The sequence below is a fragment of the Melospiza georgiana genome, chromosome 5 (assembly GCF_028018845.1).
Source record: "Melospiza georgiana isolate bMelGeo1 chromosome 5, bMelGeo1.pri, whole genome shotgun sequence".
In the NCBI taxonomy this organism is placed as follows: Eukaryota; Metazoa; Chordata; class Aves; order Passeriformes; family Passerellidae; genus Melospiza; species Melospiza georgiana.
Genome location: NC_080434.1, coordinates 29,088,356 through 29,104,150, shown reverse-complemented (window position 1 = coordinate 29,104,150; position 15,795 = coordinate 29,088,356). Strand labels below are relative to the sequence as shown.

General features: G+C 43.2%; 1 protein-coding gene across 2 annotated transcripts in view; it reads left to right on the top strand.

Annotated features, from left to right (window-relative positions):
• Nucleotides 1-4,927: 4,927 nt before the first annotated feature.
• SLC10A7 (solute carrier family 10 member 7) overlaps nucleotides 4,928-15,795 on the top strand; it is a 138,750-nt gene continuing 127,882 nt past the window's right edge. Inside the window, exons 1-3 of one of the 2 annotated variants that reach the window (XM_058024257.1) lie at nucleotides 4,928-5,032; nucleotides 8,386-8,468; nucleotides 12,479-12,615. In XM_058024257.1, the coding sequence (XP_057880240.1) occupies nucleotides 4,933-5,032; nucleotides 8,386-8,468; nucleotides 12,479-12,615 (320 nt within the window). In that variant the 5' untranslated portion in view covers nucleotides 4,928-4,932. The remainder of the gene's footprint in view (nucleotides 5,033-8,385; nucleotides 8,469-12,478; nucleotides 12,616-15,795) is intronic. The other variant, XM_058024258.1, reaches the window with a different exon arrangement.

Here is a 15,795-nt window from a genome sequence, read left to right as displayed (position 1 = left end):
TTTTTATTTAATAGGTTAAATGCAGTTGTTCATTGTGAAATTATCCAGGGAAGCTATTTCCTGTTCTTGCTTTCATTTTTCAGGTTTAAATATGTACAGCTTTTCATTGTTTAAAAAAAAATAATTTTTGTCTCCTACTTTTGAATTGCAGTTGAAGAAGCCCATAATTTGAACCAAGACCAAGAGCTTTATTATGCCAATAGCTTTTCTTTTCCTTTTTAATTTTTTTTTAATGCAGCCTTCTGAATACATCATAGCTTTGCTGTCTACTGGGAAACTGTATTTCTGTGAAAAAGTGCTAAACATGAAAATTTCTCCAAATTTATATGGTCTCTTGGTAGTCTAGGAGAAGAAGTAAGTCAAGAGAATAGGAGTGGAGTATCAGTAAACCAGGTTCTGTTTCTGGTAAGAATAAGCAGATTCTAGGAAAGGGATCAGCAAAACCCCCACTTGTTGTCTTTTAAATTTTCTTCCTAATGCCTGAGATTATCTCATGAAAACTTCACACTGAGCTCTTAAGTAAAAGAAAAATCACTTATTTGTTGAATAACTAAATATGTAAGAGGACATTTTATTACCAGTTAAAAACAAAAAAGTATTCTGCATTTACGGTCCCTGGGGAAAAAAAGATCATAGCATTATAATAAACTCAGAGATTCACAAAACCTTTAATCATCTCATAGCTTCTATTTAGAAAAGCACATTTAAGTGTGTTTAAGTCCCATTAAGTACTAATCTAAATTGAACTTGTACATAATTCCTGCTACTGCACTATGCTAAGGGTGGGTAGTAAGTCCTACAGCTGACAATACCTAAGTGTTTATAGGTATTCAATAATATTCAGTAGCAAGAACCAAAAGATCACTTGCAGATGCCTAAAGCAGTATTAGCACCTAGGGCAAGGCACAATAAAGACTTGTAAATTTCCTCTTCCACCAGGAAATCCAGCTACTGGGATCAGTACAGCAATCTTTTCAATTTTCTCAGAGAAAATCTGAGCTTATGCCACTAAGTGCTTGTGAGAAATATAAATGTGTTGTAAACTGCCTCCCATATATTTCCACTTTTTCTCCTCAACTTTCCTATTTATAATTAACACCTCTCTTTATCTTGTTCATTCTGAATATCTTTGTTCTTTTCAAGCTAAATTATTTAATACTATCTCTTTCTCTCATTTAAGCTCCCTTTATCTGGTGATCCCTTCTCCTTTATATTAAAATCTCTCCTGTCTAAATGCATAATCAGATGACATCTGCTACTCAGGAGCATGAAAATCCTTGCACATTCAATGAAATTACTGTGCAGTTATCAGGCAGTGATGTGGTGCAGATCAGAGGCTGGGCACACAAAAGCAAAAGGCTCAAACCACACAAGAGTGGCTGTTCAGAATGTGAAGCCAGAAATGTCCAGCCCACTCCTGAGTCTTTGCAGACATGAAATCCAGTCCCTGCTCACAGGAACAGCCCTGATGGTTTCAGCAGGCTACCTGTGAGCAACAAAGGCCTGGTGCCACGTAGCCACACATGTCACAGAGCTTTTGTATTATGCAGAAGGAAGCACAAGAGCCTTTGGAGGCAGGAAAGCATCTGGAAGCCCCGAGGTATGTTTGCAATTGAACAAAAATGAAAATTTGGTCATGTGAAATCAGAGAGAAGCTAAATTCTTGTTCCTGTACTATGTCTAAGCCACAGCCAAATATACCCCAAAATGTTTTTTGTACAATGTAACAGAGAATGAACACACACATGTACCAGACCTTCCAGCTTTGTTTGAGTCCTGGTGTTTTATTAGAATATAAGTATTATCTGTAGAGGAACATGAGGAGGAATGTGAAATGTTGCAGGAGGCAGTTTTGGATGACAGGACACACTGGATTGTCCCTCTCTCATAGGGACCAAATGCTTCTATATGGATGATAAATTCCCTGATAGCAACAGTGATGCTGCCTTGCACACAGGTTTAGGATGTGTGAGTGTCCTACCAATTACAGAATTCACATGTAGTGTTTTCTTCCCTTCTGCTCCACTCTGGTGAGACCCAACAGGGCTTACAGAGTCCTGTCCTATTTAAAAGCAGGAATGGTTTCATCTATTTAATCTAAGATACATGTATGCTTACCACAGTCATAGCAGGACAGCTAAAAAAAAAACCCAAAAAACAGCTAAAATGTCTTTGTACAAGTCCTTCAACACACAGCTCAGAATATCTGCATATCATTTTAAAGATTACAGAAGCAGAGAGCCTCATGGACCAGGGTATTTTGTAACCCAAATGGCAAAAGTTATTTGTGACAAATTCAGATCTCTTAGAAAAAAAATTAAAGGCAAAACATCCATTCAAAGCAAGAGTGCCTCATTAAAGCTTATCTTTTTTTTTTTTTTTTTTTTTTTTTTTTTTTTGAGTGCAGTGATGTGTCCTGATATATCTAATAACCAGTTGATTTGGGGGGCTTTTCTGGTTTGTTTGTGGGTTTTAGTATATATTTTCTTAACTGTTCTAAATGTAATATCCAGTGTGATATCTCATCCTTCTTTAGAGAAGGAGAAACAGGCTTGGGACTGTGCACAGGATGTGACCCTTTGGAGGGGAAATTGAGAAGCACCTTCTAGAGCCTAGGGCTGAACCTGAGGTTTCTAACGTTTGCCAATTAGATTTGCTATGATCAAATATCTGAAACGTGCTGGCAAAATTAACTGCAATTAACTTGAACACTAAACAAAGTTAGAAACTTATTATTAGTGTCCACCTGCCAAGAGTGAGGGGCAGAATTACTCCCATGAAAAAAGTAGGATGCAAAAGCAGGGTGAGGCTGCTGTCTTTATTGCATGATTGAATTTTATTGCCAGACTGAGCATCCTCCTTACCTGCCCCTGCTTTGCATCCCTCTGCAGCTTCTGCAGGAATTGATACTGCAGCATTTTCATTCACTATGCAATTCAGCTACTTCTGAGTCCATAACTTTTGACCTAAACAGATTATTTATTATATTTTTTTCCTGAATTATGCTGGATCTGCTCCTGCCTTTTAGCCCTGCTAGTGCAGTGTGAGGCCTCTGCATCTTGCAACCCATTGGCCTGGGTGGAACCACCAGGAACAGGGTGCAAATTCTCCTTGCCATCTCTGTTCGGAGCTCCAGGACTGTGTACAAATTCACAAGAGAACTACCAGGGAAACCATGGACATCTCCCTGGTCTCCTGCTGTGTTCAGACCAGAGGGCCCATGCACCTGCTGGTGTGCTTTCAGAGCCACACAGGAAAAGGTGTGCATGCTCTGATCCATGTCCTGGAACTAGGGCCACCTGTGAGTGAGTATCCACAGAGAGATTTAACACAGCTTATATGATAAACTTTGCACATCTTCATCGGATTTCTCTCACCTGTGCAGCAATCAAATCCTCCAAATTATCAAATCCTCCACTCATTCTAATAACAGTTTGCTCTAGATGAACATTATGCATTTATTTTCTCCCAAAAAGCCAACCTGCAGTGGTTGCACAGGGCAAGTGCAGGGGGGGTCTGCCATCTGTCTCTCCCTCCTAAAAAGGGAGTAAGGATCAACATGTACTCCAGTAAACTTAAGCAAAGCACTGAAATGTACAATCATTTTAAACCTCACTATTTGGATCAGCTTGTGGGTGGGAGAAGGCACGTTCCCTCTCCAAACACTTCGGCTCTGATGTATCCCTCTTTCCACAAGTGAACCTCCCAGGACACTCAGGGATGTACACACCTTGGAGATCAGCTGAGCTTTCAGCTATAAGCATTTCTTTCCCTGGTAGCAGAAAGCCCGTGGCAGGGCTATTCCTTGAAGCCTGAACACATCGGCAGAGACTGTGCAGGATGAAACTTGCCAGAGATGTTCAGGAATTGCACAGCAGAGCTGCCGGGCACGGCAGACCCCTGCGGGACGGGCAGAACTGGCGGGAGCCGCTGGAAGTCAGAGCTTCTGCTGCTTGATCATCTCCCATGGGCTTGGAGCGCCGTGGCCGTGGCCGGGCAGGACGATGAATCCATCGGGGAAGCGCCGCAAGAGGGGAACAGGGAATGGAAAGCACGGGTGGAGCACCAGGATGAGGTTTTAGGACACGAGGTTTTAATGGAAGTGGTTCTAGCACTGAGGCAAACCAGGGAAGTGCTGTTCACGACAGGGGCTGAACGGGTGCCTTTGGGTCTGCCCAGAACGGCCAGGCGGGCGCTCTATGGGAACTCCCGGGCGATCCCGATCCACGTGTCCCTGGCGGCACAGCGCCGTGAGGGCGGGCGTCAGCGCACACCGGTCACAGGTGCGTGAGACGGCGGCGGCCCCCGCCCGCCGGCGCTCCTGGCCCGCAGCGAGAGCGCCGCTGTCGCTGCCGGCCCCGGCCCGCGCCCGCCCTCACGGAGCGATCCCGGATCCCGATCCCGCCCCGGCGCTTCCCGGCTCGCGCCCGCCCCCCGCGCGTCAGGCGCCGGCCGTCACGCGGGCGCTGTAATGCACCCAAACAGCGCGCACTCCGCGCTGCGCCCGCCCTGCCGCCAGCGCCCGGCCCGCGCCCGCCCGCCCTGCCGGCTCCGTGCCCGCGCTCTCCCCGACCCGCCCGGCGACGGCAGCCACGGAGCCGTCCCGTTCCCGCCGCCGCCGTCCGCGGTGTCCGCCTCAGCAGGGGATGTGGGACGGGGCGGCCGGAGCCGGCGGGGGGCCCCGTTTGCGCGCAGCCGTGAGGGAGGCAGCGCGGGTTTGCGCGCCTATTAGGAGGCGCGTGGTAGCGATGGCGGCGGTGGGTGAGCCCTGTGCCGTCAGCGGATCCGGCTGGCCCTGCCGGCGGGCGCTGGGGCCGGCCCCGCCCCGCGCCCGCAGCCGCCCCGAGCAGCCGAGCGGAGCCGGACCGAGCCCGGCCGAACCGGACCGAGCGGCGCCGGGCGGAGCCGAGCCGCGCCGCGCCGGGCAGCGCCATGGGGCTGCTGGAGCGGCTGCGGAAGGAGTGGTTCATCTTCGGCATCGTGCTGGTCATCGCTGTGGCGCGGCTGGAGCCCGGCGTCGGCGTCAAAGGCGGTGAGTGCGGGCGCGGAGTGCGGGCGGGAGCTCCCGGGGGCACCGGGAGCACCGGGACTTCGGCAACTCCCGGCGGCCGCGCCCCGTCCCGCCCGTGCGGGGTCCCTGCCCTCCATGGGCTCCTCTCGTTCCCTGCTGCCAGCCCCTGCTCCTCAGGATCCCGGGAGCTGCTCCCGCTGTGTTCCCGTGCCTCTGCTCGGCACCGTATCTGTGCCCGGAGCAGCGTCCGGCTCCTTTGGGATCAGGAGCGATGGGAGCCGAGCCGTGGCAGGCTCGGAATGTGCTCCCGTTCAACTCCGCCAGAACTTGCAGGGCTGTGGGCACCGAGTCCCGCGGCTCGGGGCATGGATTGCTGCCGTCTGGAGGTGCAGCCGAAGGAGTGCTGTGGTAAACTCTCGGGTGCTGTGCTCCGGCCAGACCTTTTCCATCGCTTTATAGTAGAACATTTGTGTTTTAAAGTTTTGGATTTTTTTTTTTTTTTTGTCTCGTTGTTGTTCCCTCTTGCTTCCTCATGGAAGGTCGGGGAAAACAGGGAAACTGATCCTGTGGGAAGTGATGGTGTGAAAGATGCGTACACGGGGCAAAGCACATCTGTCCCTGGCTGGGCAGGGAGGGCTTGGATGTGTCCCGGAACCAGGGCTGTTGAAAGTCACTGTTATTTCAACATAAACATTGTATCTTTTAGTGTAAACACTGGGGGGAATCCTCGTCGGTTTCCATTGGAACTTCAGCTCCAGACATTCACAGATTTCAAGAATATGTTGTATTTCTTCTTCCTAATTGTTCTCTGGTGGCTTGAGAAAAGGGATGTAGAATACTTCAACAGAATTCCTCTAGCAGTTCCATGTTATGTGAGAGGAGGAAGTATATATCTGTGCTGCTTTTTTTTAATTTTTTTTTTTTCTTAATAGAGCTGAAGTTTGAGTACAGATGGCTTCTCACTGAGGAGCCAAACTTTTCCCACCTCTTAGCTTCTGGGGAAAAAAGAAAGTGATTTAAAACAATATGGCTCTGAACACATGCTGTGGCAGCTCAGGCTCTGGTACCTCATGGAGTGCAGGGCAGGCAAATTCCTGCTGTGCAAGGATCCCCTCTGACATCGGTGTGCTGTTCTGCAGGGGTGAACAGAACCCACGTGGAGCTTTTCGCAGGATCTGCGCTGTGTTTCCTGCACACCTTAGAGACAACTTGCAATTGATAGAATTAGGTGTTTTGTCCCTCTCTGCTTCGAGTGCCGAGCAGCCGTGTGGGAGGTCCTTTGAACTAGAACAGGAGATAATTGTTCCTCGGCTCACTTCCTGCATGGAAGCACTATGATGGAGCACTTCATTAAATTATCCTGCTGCAAAGAGATGTCAAGCTTTGACACTGTATTGTTCCTGGGACAACTTGCTTGAAAAATCTTGGAAGGATTGATTGAAAGTAGCGAGCACACGTTCCCCATGGTGGTATCCCTCCTCTGAAACCATGGGATCTCTGTGCTCTGAGGAAGAAAAATATTTCTTTTTAAAAGCAGAAAGAGGTGAGGGCTGGGAAGTATCAACACAGGAAAAACCTTAGTTTGTCATCTTCCAGCTGACAAAGCCATGCACGGTAATTTGCAGGGCTTTAGTGAATGGTATGGATGGTCCAGCATCCATGCCCGTGGAAGATTGTGCCATAAATAACAAAGATTTGTGTTGTTGTCACCTCCATGACATAAGCCAAGACATTTTTGTGTGTTTTCCTATTTGATAAATGAGCCCATTTAGTTCCTTTGTGAAAAGAATTTTTCTGTTGTGGCCAGAGAGAGTTCCCTGTGCTCCTCGAGTGTGTGCTTGCTCTGGTGGTAGAGGCTTCTTCTGGGAGAAGGAGTTCAGGTAGCCAGTGAAAAACCAGAAACCAGAAAAAACCCCTGGTGTAGAGAACCCCTGGTGTAGCCAGATTAACCCACTGCCTGTCTGCTGTATGTGCATGTACACAGAGACTCTAATCTTTTAAAGGATTAGAAAAAAGAGGTAATTGTGTCTATAAAATACAGTTTTCTGTAGAGCTATATATATACTTATGTAATCTTTTGAGGTTTTTCCCCCCCCATCTATTCAGTTAATGTGCCATAATTTTGCAACTAGTTATGTGCTTTGTTGCAACTGTTAACTCTTGCATTTCCTGTCTCGTTTTTACCTTAGTCTTACATCAATGTAGCTTGGTGGGTTTTTTTTATTGTTTGTTTGTTTTGGGTTTTTTTGGGTGTTTGGCAAACACAGTTTTAGTGTCTTGTCAGCAGAGTTCTCTCTGAGAGTAGGATTTGGGTTGAAATGACTTGAGATGCAAATTTGACTTGTACAGTCAAGTCCCTTTGATTTAAGGACCACTGGCCCTACTCCAGTGTGACCATCAATGTGTCATTCATCCAGGGGAGCAGAAAGGTTCCTCTCTCCTGCAGTGCTGAGGCAAGGCTGCCTTGTTTGCTGCTGCAGTTTTGCTCAGGACAGTTTGGGGTCACTTGTAGAGTGAGGATATTACTTTGGTCCTAAGTAGACTGCTCGTATTTTCTTTCTAATGTAATATCTGGTTGAATGCTCATGAAAAAATGAACACATACATTTTATGCCTGGTGGCCTCTGAAGGCAAAGTGTATTAAGAGAATTTGTCATTTTTATAGGAGCGTAAAAAAAAGACTATATTTTAATCTCCCTGAAAAAGTATATAAATATATACAAATGTAAGCCTTTAATACATAGGAACCCTTGGTGGTGCAGGCATCTGCCCCTGCTGCTCTCACTGCAGCAGTGTCTGAAATGTGTTATTCTGGGGCTGGAATGAACCATTTGGAACCATTTTCTGTTGTGAGGGGAATAACAGAATTGTATTGCCCCGAGGAAATGATTGCAAGGTGTGATTTGGGTTCTTCTGTGCAGGCAGCCAGACAGGTGTGTGTGGGTTGTAGGGAAAGAAGTGAGAGGGAGCTGTGTGAGGGATATCAATGGCCCTGTGAAGGTACCAGCTAATATTTTTACTGGGGTGTATGGTTTGAGTTTGCTGATGCTGTAGGGATAGTCTGATTGCAGAAATGTGAAAGGCTCCCCATTTTCAAATTTCCAGAATTTGTCTGTGAGTTCCCAGTGGCCTCTAATCATGGAAGTCAAATTTATATGATGACTTAACTCACTCTGCACTCACTGGTTTACTTTTATTTAAAAATGAATAGCATGCTTTCTGTAATTTGAGAGAAATGCCATTCTTTTTATTAGAGACTTTACTGATTAGACTTTCTCCAGGTATTTTTTAAGTATTCTCACTTACTCTGATATATGCATATTATTTTCCCTTTGACTGTAACTCACTTTATTCTCTATGTCTGTATTTTTTAGGACCCCTGAAACCAGAAATTACCATAACTTACATTGCTGTTTCAGCTATATTCTTTAACAGTGGACTCTCCTTAAAAACTGAGGTACTGTAATTTCTCATTTCTTCATTCCTGTTATGCTCTAAAAAATTTTTGTGTTCCTTTTGATCAGATTTAAATGTAATTGGAATGGTGGTGGTACTGGGAGGATGGCTAGCAAGAGAAGATAGATGTTAGATGTTTAAGGAATAGCCCTCCTTGATATTAGAAGGTGCTTCACAAGGCAATGAGGATGATGAGAGGGATATTGTGAATAAATGTCACCCATCCCCAGAGGGTGAGTGGTTTGTCTCTGCACAGCTTTAACTCAATGGAAGTGATGAGCACAATCTGGGGACTGGATCTACACCTTGATTGTGGCCCAAACCCAAATCAGGGTGAGATGCAGTTGTTCACTCCTGGATTGCTGGGAACAAAGACCTGGTGGCTTTAGGTTACCCTGTTTGGTAGGGCCAGGGCAGCAGCTGGGGTCAGCACAGAAGGGTTCCTGTGCAGATACAGTGTCAATATACAAGGGCAAAGTCTTGGTAATGTTTTCCCATAGGATTTTGTTGTGGACAGGTGGACTTGAGGTACCTGCACTCTGGTGCATATCACAGGCACTGGGATTTGTTTAAAACTTTGTGTCACTTGTTATTCAGAGAGGAACAGTCTGGGATTCAGAAGAGATGAAGGAATCATGGAGAAAGGAGATGATGGCTATGTGCCAAGAAGAGAAGGAGCAGCCAGAGTTGAAATGAAACACTGCACATCTCTGCTAATCTAGTTTTTTGATTCCTTTATGCTGTTGACTAACAGGGGATGCTATTCATAAGTTGCATGATACTAATGCCTGAAAGAATCATCACAAATTTATCCAATTATCTCCTAGTGAACTAGGATTTGAGTGAACACTGTGCACTCAACAACAAAAAAAGTCTCTCCACCTCCATTCTCTCTCATGGTTGTAGTGGTGAACTTTCAAGTGGAGGAGGTGTTTGAGTTGATGGCTGTCCTCTCCTTTGCTGTCTCCTGACAGTTTTGGCACTAGGACTTCTAGTTCTGCCAGGACACAGTGTAAGTGAACTTGGGAACTTCAGTCACCTCTGTAGCAGCCTTGTGGGGATGCAGGAAGAGCCCTGTTATCTGTTTGCCTGGAATGGTAACTAATCCTAATGGAAATAGGCTGTGGAGAGGCATTCTCTTCCACAGAGAAGAGAACTCAAAACACAAACCTGTGTAGTATTAATAGAGTGGACTTTTTCAGGCTTAGGAATCTTTGCATGCAGAGAAAAAAATGTATTTTTTTTCCCCTTTCACTAGTTTGTATCCTTGAAACCTTGTTTTTGTAAAGCAGCTGTGAGAAATCAGTAGCATTATCAAAGTCTTGATTACATCTAACTCCTTCCAGTTAAGGTGATGTGACTGCTAGTTTTCTGGGCAATGTGTCATGTCTTACTTGGAACTTACATAACTTTTTTCCATCTGTGGTATTAAAAGCAATATATTGATATAAATGAAGTTTTTACAGGATGTTTATGTTCAGGGAGCTGATCTCAGATTGCTTTGGGAGGAGCAGTCAGGGCTGGTGCTGTCATCCAGCTTCATGAATGAGCTAGGCCTTTCCTGAATTTCTGCCATGGAGATAGAAGCCAGAAGTAGAAAATAATTTCTCACATTGTAGCTTGTGCAATAACTTTCTAAAGTGTATGTTAAAAAACAATCCTTATATGTGTTAGGTGGCTAGGTCATGTTTTTTAATAAAATACTTTGAGGCATGTTTTAATTGTTTGAAGCACAACCTAAAGTTGGTATTATTACTCAATATGCCTTTTTATTGGATTGCAAAGTATATGGTTTTTGCTTTTGGCTTTATTTGTTCTTGACCTGTGTATCAAGTGTTCTACCTTAGATAATGTATTAGTTAGATGGAAACTAGTGTTTGTATGCTTTATGACAGGATGAAAAGTTTGTAAGTGTTAACAGAGGCCTTCTGATAAATCTGAAATAGTTAGAAATAATTTTGAAATAATTAGAAATAATTTAAGGTTACACTTCTGGTTTAATCTGCTGTGTAAATGCATGCTCAAAAATTTTTGCTAGTGTGTTCAGAAAGCATTTTACAGAATAATTGGCAACATTCAAGGAGTGCCTGTCTGTGCATGGCCTTGTTACACTTTCAGAACCAGAGGTGACCAAGGTCCTCTTACATTTGTAGAAACACTCAGTGTTCTCTGACAAGAACATTTCATTCCACCTTAATATAATGTTATTTCAGTTTGCAGTGACTGGATAGCTTGCTCTTTTAAAGCAAATACCTCCCATAGGGCCCCAGAAATTAAATCACATACTTGAGTTATCCATTTCAACGAGGAATTTGGCGAGGCACTGAAAACACTGTTGGCTCTGTGTGGCTATTTGCTCAGAGGAGTCCAGCTGTGACTATCAGAAGAGTGCCTGGATGGCAACAGGGACCCACACCAGCCAGGGGGAGGCTGGGATGGGCTGCCTAAAGGGTGTGAAATACTGGGGAAGACAGGGTAACCTGTTCTGTCTGGTGTGCAGAAACACAGTCCTCACCAGCAGCTTCCAGCCACTTTTTTGAGGTGGCAGATGTATTTTTGGATAAGTCCTTGTAAATTGTTTAAGAGGGTGAAGGCTGTTAGCTTCATCACAGTTTATGCTGTGATCATCCAGTCTAAGGCATAATATTATAATAATATTATTATATTATCTAAATAATTTATTCTAATATTATCTAAAGAACTATTATTATTCTCAAAGGCAATCACTGGAGACATTTTCAAGATTGGTAATTTAGATCTGCAAAGATTTGTTCCATCAATACAGCATTCCTCCATGCAGTAGATTGGGTGTGTTGTATCACCTTCCTTGCTCCCTGGAAGTTACAGTGAGGCTTTCTTTCTGTCTTGAGTTTTGGTTTTGGAAGTATCACAGAGTCTTCTTAAAACCCTCTGGTTTTGAGGCATTTTCCAATTGTAAAAATATGATATTAGGGTACTTCTGTATGTAAGATACAGATAGATAGATATGTTTAATGCATCTGGAGTGTCAGCTGGAGAATCCCAGCAAATTAGATTTTGAGTAAGAGTGCTATCAGTTCTTTTGCGTTGTTTACTTGAGAAAAGTGCAAGTTACTGTGAGAGAAAGGAAGAGGAATTTTTATTCTCAGTCTGCGAGATTTGAAATGAATTGAAATGTGCAAGGCTCTTTCCTTGTGCTCAAAAACCTGTGTGGAAGGTCCTTGAAGTGCCTGAAAAGGCAGAAACAGACACAGAGGTAGCAGAAGAGTTTTTTTTCTTCAAGGGTACTTGATCACATCTCTGGAGTGCTCTTACACTATTTAAAATTAAGTTTTTCTTTGTTGTTTTCTGAGTCTCCAGTGGTATTTTAGACTTTATTTCTCTGAAATTTATGGCTTAACAGTTTTTTGCTTGTTATGGTCTTAGCATTCTTTCTTTGTTATTCTTCATCAGGCTTCTTTTTGTTCCTATAAATTTCCTTTTGATACAATAAATTATCAAAGTCTGCTACTTTGCTTTTGGGGAAAAAATATCAAACATAAAAAAACAACCCCTGACACCATAAATTAATGGTTGGAGATACAAACATGCATAGACATCCTTTTTTTTCTAAATAGTATAAATGAGAATCAGCATATGTGGCTCTCTTTAGACAGAGGAACCTGAAGTCTTGTCCTCACTACAAGTTTTCATGATTCCTGCTATGGAAAGTCAGTAAACAGCCATCAGTGCAGTTAACACAGGTTTGAAGCCATGACAAAGTGCTAAGGCTGCCTGCTGAAAAGCTGCAGTTCTGAGAGCTACACTATTATTGAAGTGCTGGACAATTCTTGTGGAAAAATGCCCAGGAGCAGACAGCTTTTATGTTGCCTGGATGTACTTCATTATTAAAGAGATCAGATGATCCCTGAAGGTGACTTTTTGACATGCACTCCTTTTGTATGGTAAAGCTGATCCTAGTTTTAAAAGCACAAATATGATCTTACTTCAGCTGTTATGACTGCAACTTCCTCTCTTCTTTTTCTCTTGCAGGAGCTGACAAGTGCTTTGATGCATGTGAAACTACACCTTTTTGTCCAGATTTTTACACTTGTGTTCTTCCCAACAGCAATATGGGTCTTTCTTCAGCTGTTATCAATCACACCTATAAATGAATGGCTTTTAAAAGGGTATGTTTAAGTATAATGGAGTGAAATATATTTGTAGCTGTCATCTTAAAGGTCTGCTTATCCTGCAACTGGTGTTTTGTGGTACTGTGAACAGATTTTGCTGGTTGTGTTTTGTGCTTCAGCACTTTGCTGTTGAAAACAAAGTGCCTGCAAAGATTATCCCTTCAGGAACCTGCTCTCATTTTTAGAAGGTCTGGACAGTCTTATGTGAAGGGTTGCAACAGATTAGCTTTCTTTTTCACAAAACACAGCTGAAGTGATGGGTTGGGTCTCAAGGAAGGTGGGGAGGAAAGAAAAGAAATGCTGAAGGAAAAGCCATGAATATGAATAAATAAATATTGTGTATGCCACATACTGGTCTTCTGTTTTTAAGTAGTTTGTGTTGAGCATTTCTTGCATGGCTTCAGTATCAGCTTCCAGCTAAATTATGGGGAAAAAAAGAGTAAAGTTTTTATAGGACAAGAACTTTGTGATGAGCAGAAACTAAGGTACCATGAAAACAGTGTGTTTTAAATCTTGCCAATGTGCAAAGCTGCATGGATGGTGTACTAGGGATAGATGTTGTGTAAAAAAGAAAAGTTAAAAGGTTTATTTTTTTTTTAAATGGAAGTCAATACTTAGTGCCATTCAGGTATACTGGAATGTCTGAATGTTAAAAATCAATTATTTCAGAAAACTACTGAAAGAATCCTCAGTGTTTCTTACTGCTTGGTGAAACATTGCTTGGGGAGTTCCTTGTCTTAAAAGTTTAATGAAAAAGCTGCTCATGTTGATGTTTCTACAAGGCCTAAACCTAAAGGAGCATTTCATTTTGTTTGCAAGAGGCTTCTCCTGATGCTCCACCAAGTGTGAATTGGTCCAAATAACACTGAAAAGGTGACACTGAGACAACATCAATTAAAAGTTAACACTTTTTTGCTTAACAGTGTCAGTAAAGCAAGAAAATAACAAGATTGAGATATGACGTTCATTTGTATTTAGCTATTTGCAGTAAAGGGTATTTTTTACAATAAAATAATAGAGAAGTTTTTCCTCAGCTAGGAGAAATATGTGATTTTCCACAGTAGCCAAAATTCCTTCCTAATCCTTTCTGAAGTGCAAGGTGAAAGAGATTTTTGTGGGGTTTTTTTGTTCCATGAAGCATGTCTCATTCCTTCTTTCCCATGAGTCTTATGCCCCTTTGGTTCTTAGTACTTGAGTGACATGATTTGTTGCACACCTGAGTATAATTATATGTATATGCATGCACACTTGTAAAACTGGTTGTAAAACTTGGGATGTACGTGTTTTTGCAAAGAAAAGAAATACTTGTGCATTTGTCTCTCTAAATGTGGAGCCTAAACCAGGCTTATGTGTCATGAGAGTGTGTCTGTGTCCTACTAGTGAGCTGCTGCACTTCTGTGTGCTTCAAGCTGCCTTTCAAGCACTTGTTCCTTGAGTACTGCTTCTGATTTGGCTTTTTTATCTTTTGGTGCAGTAACACTGTATTGAGGCTTCATTGAAAGAATTATCAGATTGAGGAGTTCAGTTAAGGTGGTTTGGTTGGGTTTTTTTTAAGAGTGCTTTCTTGAGAAGTACTGCTGTTCAGGCCATGCTCAGAGCTGTACAGGGTGATGCAGGTGAGAAAATATTGAGCTCTGTCCTAATTTAGAATAACACATTTCAAAGCAGGTGCCTGTGTGTGAGGGACTGTGCTGTGGCAGCTCTGTGTAAACAAAAGTTCATCCTCATGCCCCACAGCTGTAGTTTTTATTCCCTTAGAAACACTAAGGAAAACAGGGAAGGGAGCAGGTTTGGGCAGAGTTGCTTCCTTATCACCATTTAGCACAGCATGTGGTGGAGGCTGCTTGGTAGCCCTCCAAAGGGCTGGAAAAACAGGCATGTGCTCCCAAGGGCAGGCAGCACCCTTGGCAGGGTGGCTCCCTGGGCACTGCAGCTCTCCCCTGCTCCCTACCCAAGGTTATGCCTGAAGGGCACAGCCCACAGAACCTTTTCCATCTTGCTTCACAATGCATGGTGGATTCTCCCATCCTCTCTAATGGCCTGTTTTTACTGTAAGTGTTATTTGAGAGGCAGGTTTGGGTGGTTGTAGGGGAATAGAATATAGGTAAATAAAAGTAGTATAGAAAGTAATCTTATCCCCTAAAGAGTTGCAGCTGAGCCAATTGCTAGAGATTAGGAGCAGGCCTGATGTTAACAGGCCACACCTGTAGCCAATAAGAACAGTGTTATAAAAGAGTGGATTGGTTGTCTGAGGGGAACTGGAGTCAGTTGGTGACTGTGAGGACAAGGAAGAGTCAGTGCTCAGAGGAGCTGCCTACAAGAAACATCAAGGAGGTACAAAACTCTGGCAACGTGGAACCCTTGCAATATACTGGTAATAGAACTCTTGCACTATAATGACAACAGGTGGTACCAGCTTTTCATCTGTGTTTCTTCAGCTGAGGGGGATTTTTTTCTCCCCCCCCCCGTCTGGGATGATATTAGGAAGTTTATTGTTTTGCAATTAATTTGAAATTTATAAAATAGAGGAGAAACTGGCATCCTCCCAAGCATCTTGTAAGTTAATTTTTTTGTTAGTTGATCAGGTTTTGCATTGACAACATCTATTTGAAAAGGAGCATGAAGCAGGTTATTAATTATTTTTAATTAATATTATCTATATGGACAGATTCACCTTTTCTCCAGTTTAGCATGTAGCATTTACAGCACAGGTGGTGAGGCATGAGATGCAAAGATCAGGTATAAGGTACAATTTTGGAGCTTTCACATCTGAAACCTGTGACTTCAGACTGCTGCTCAGTTGTCTGTAGTGATATCAGCAGAAGAGAAAATGTCTGGCCCCTGATGTTAGTACTCACAGCATGGCCTGATCCAGTGGAAAGTATGAGTTGGTTGGTTGTTATCTCTAGTAGTCTGTTGGCCATTAGAGGAGTCTGTTTATATATTGGTAGAATTGTGTGGTTGATACAAACTGAAAAAAAAAGTTTACAGGCATATATTTCCATACACTCAATTAAGAATGTATCCTTTTAGTTTGTACCAGTTTTTTTTTAGATTAATATTGCTTGATAGGGATTTTTATTTTTAATCCCAAATCTGTTGTTTTCAATTTGAGAGGGTTAACAGAGGTTGTATGATTAAATCTTTCCCTTATAGTATGGAAAATCCCTGCCAGCT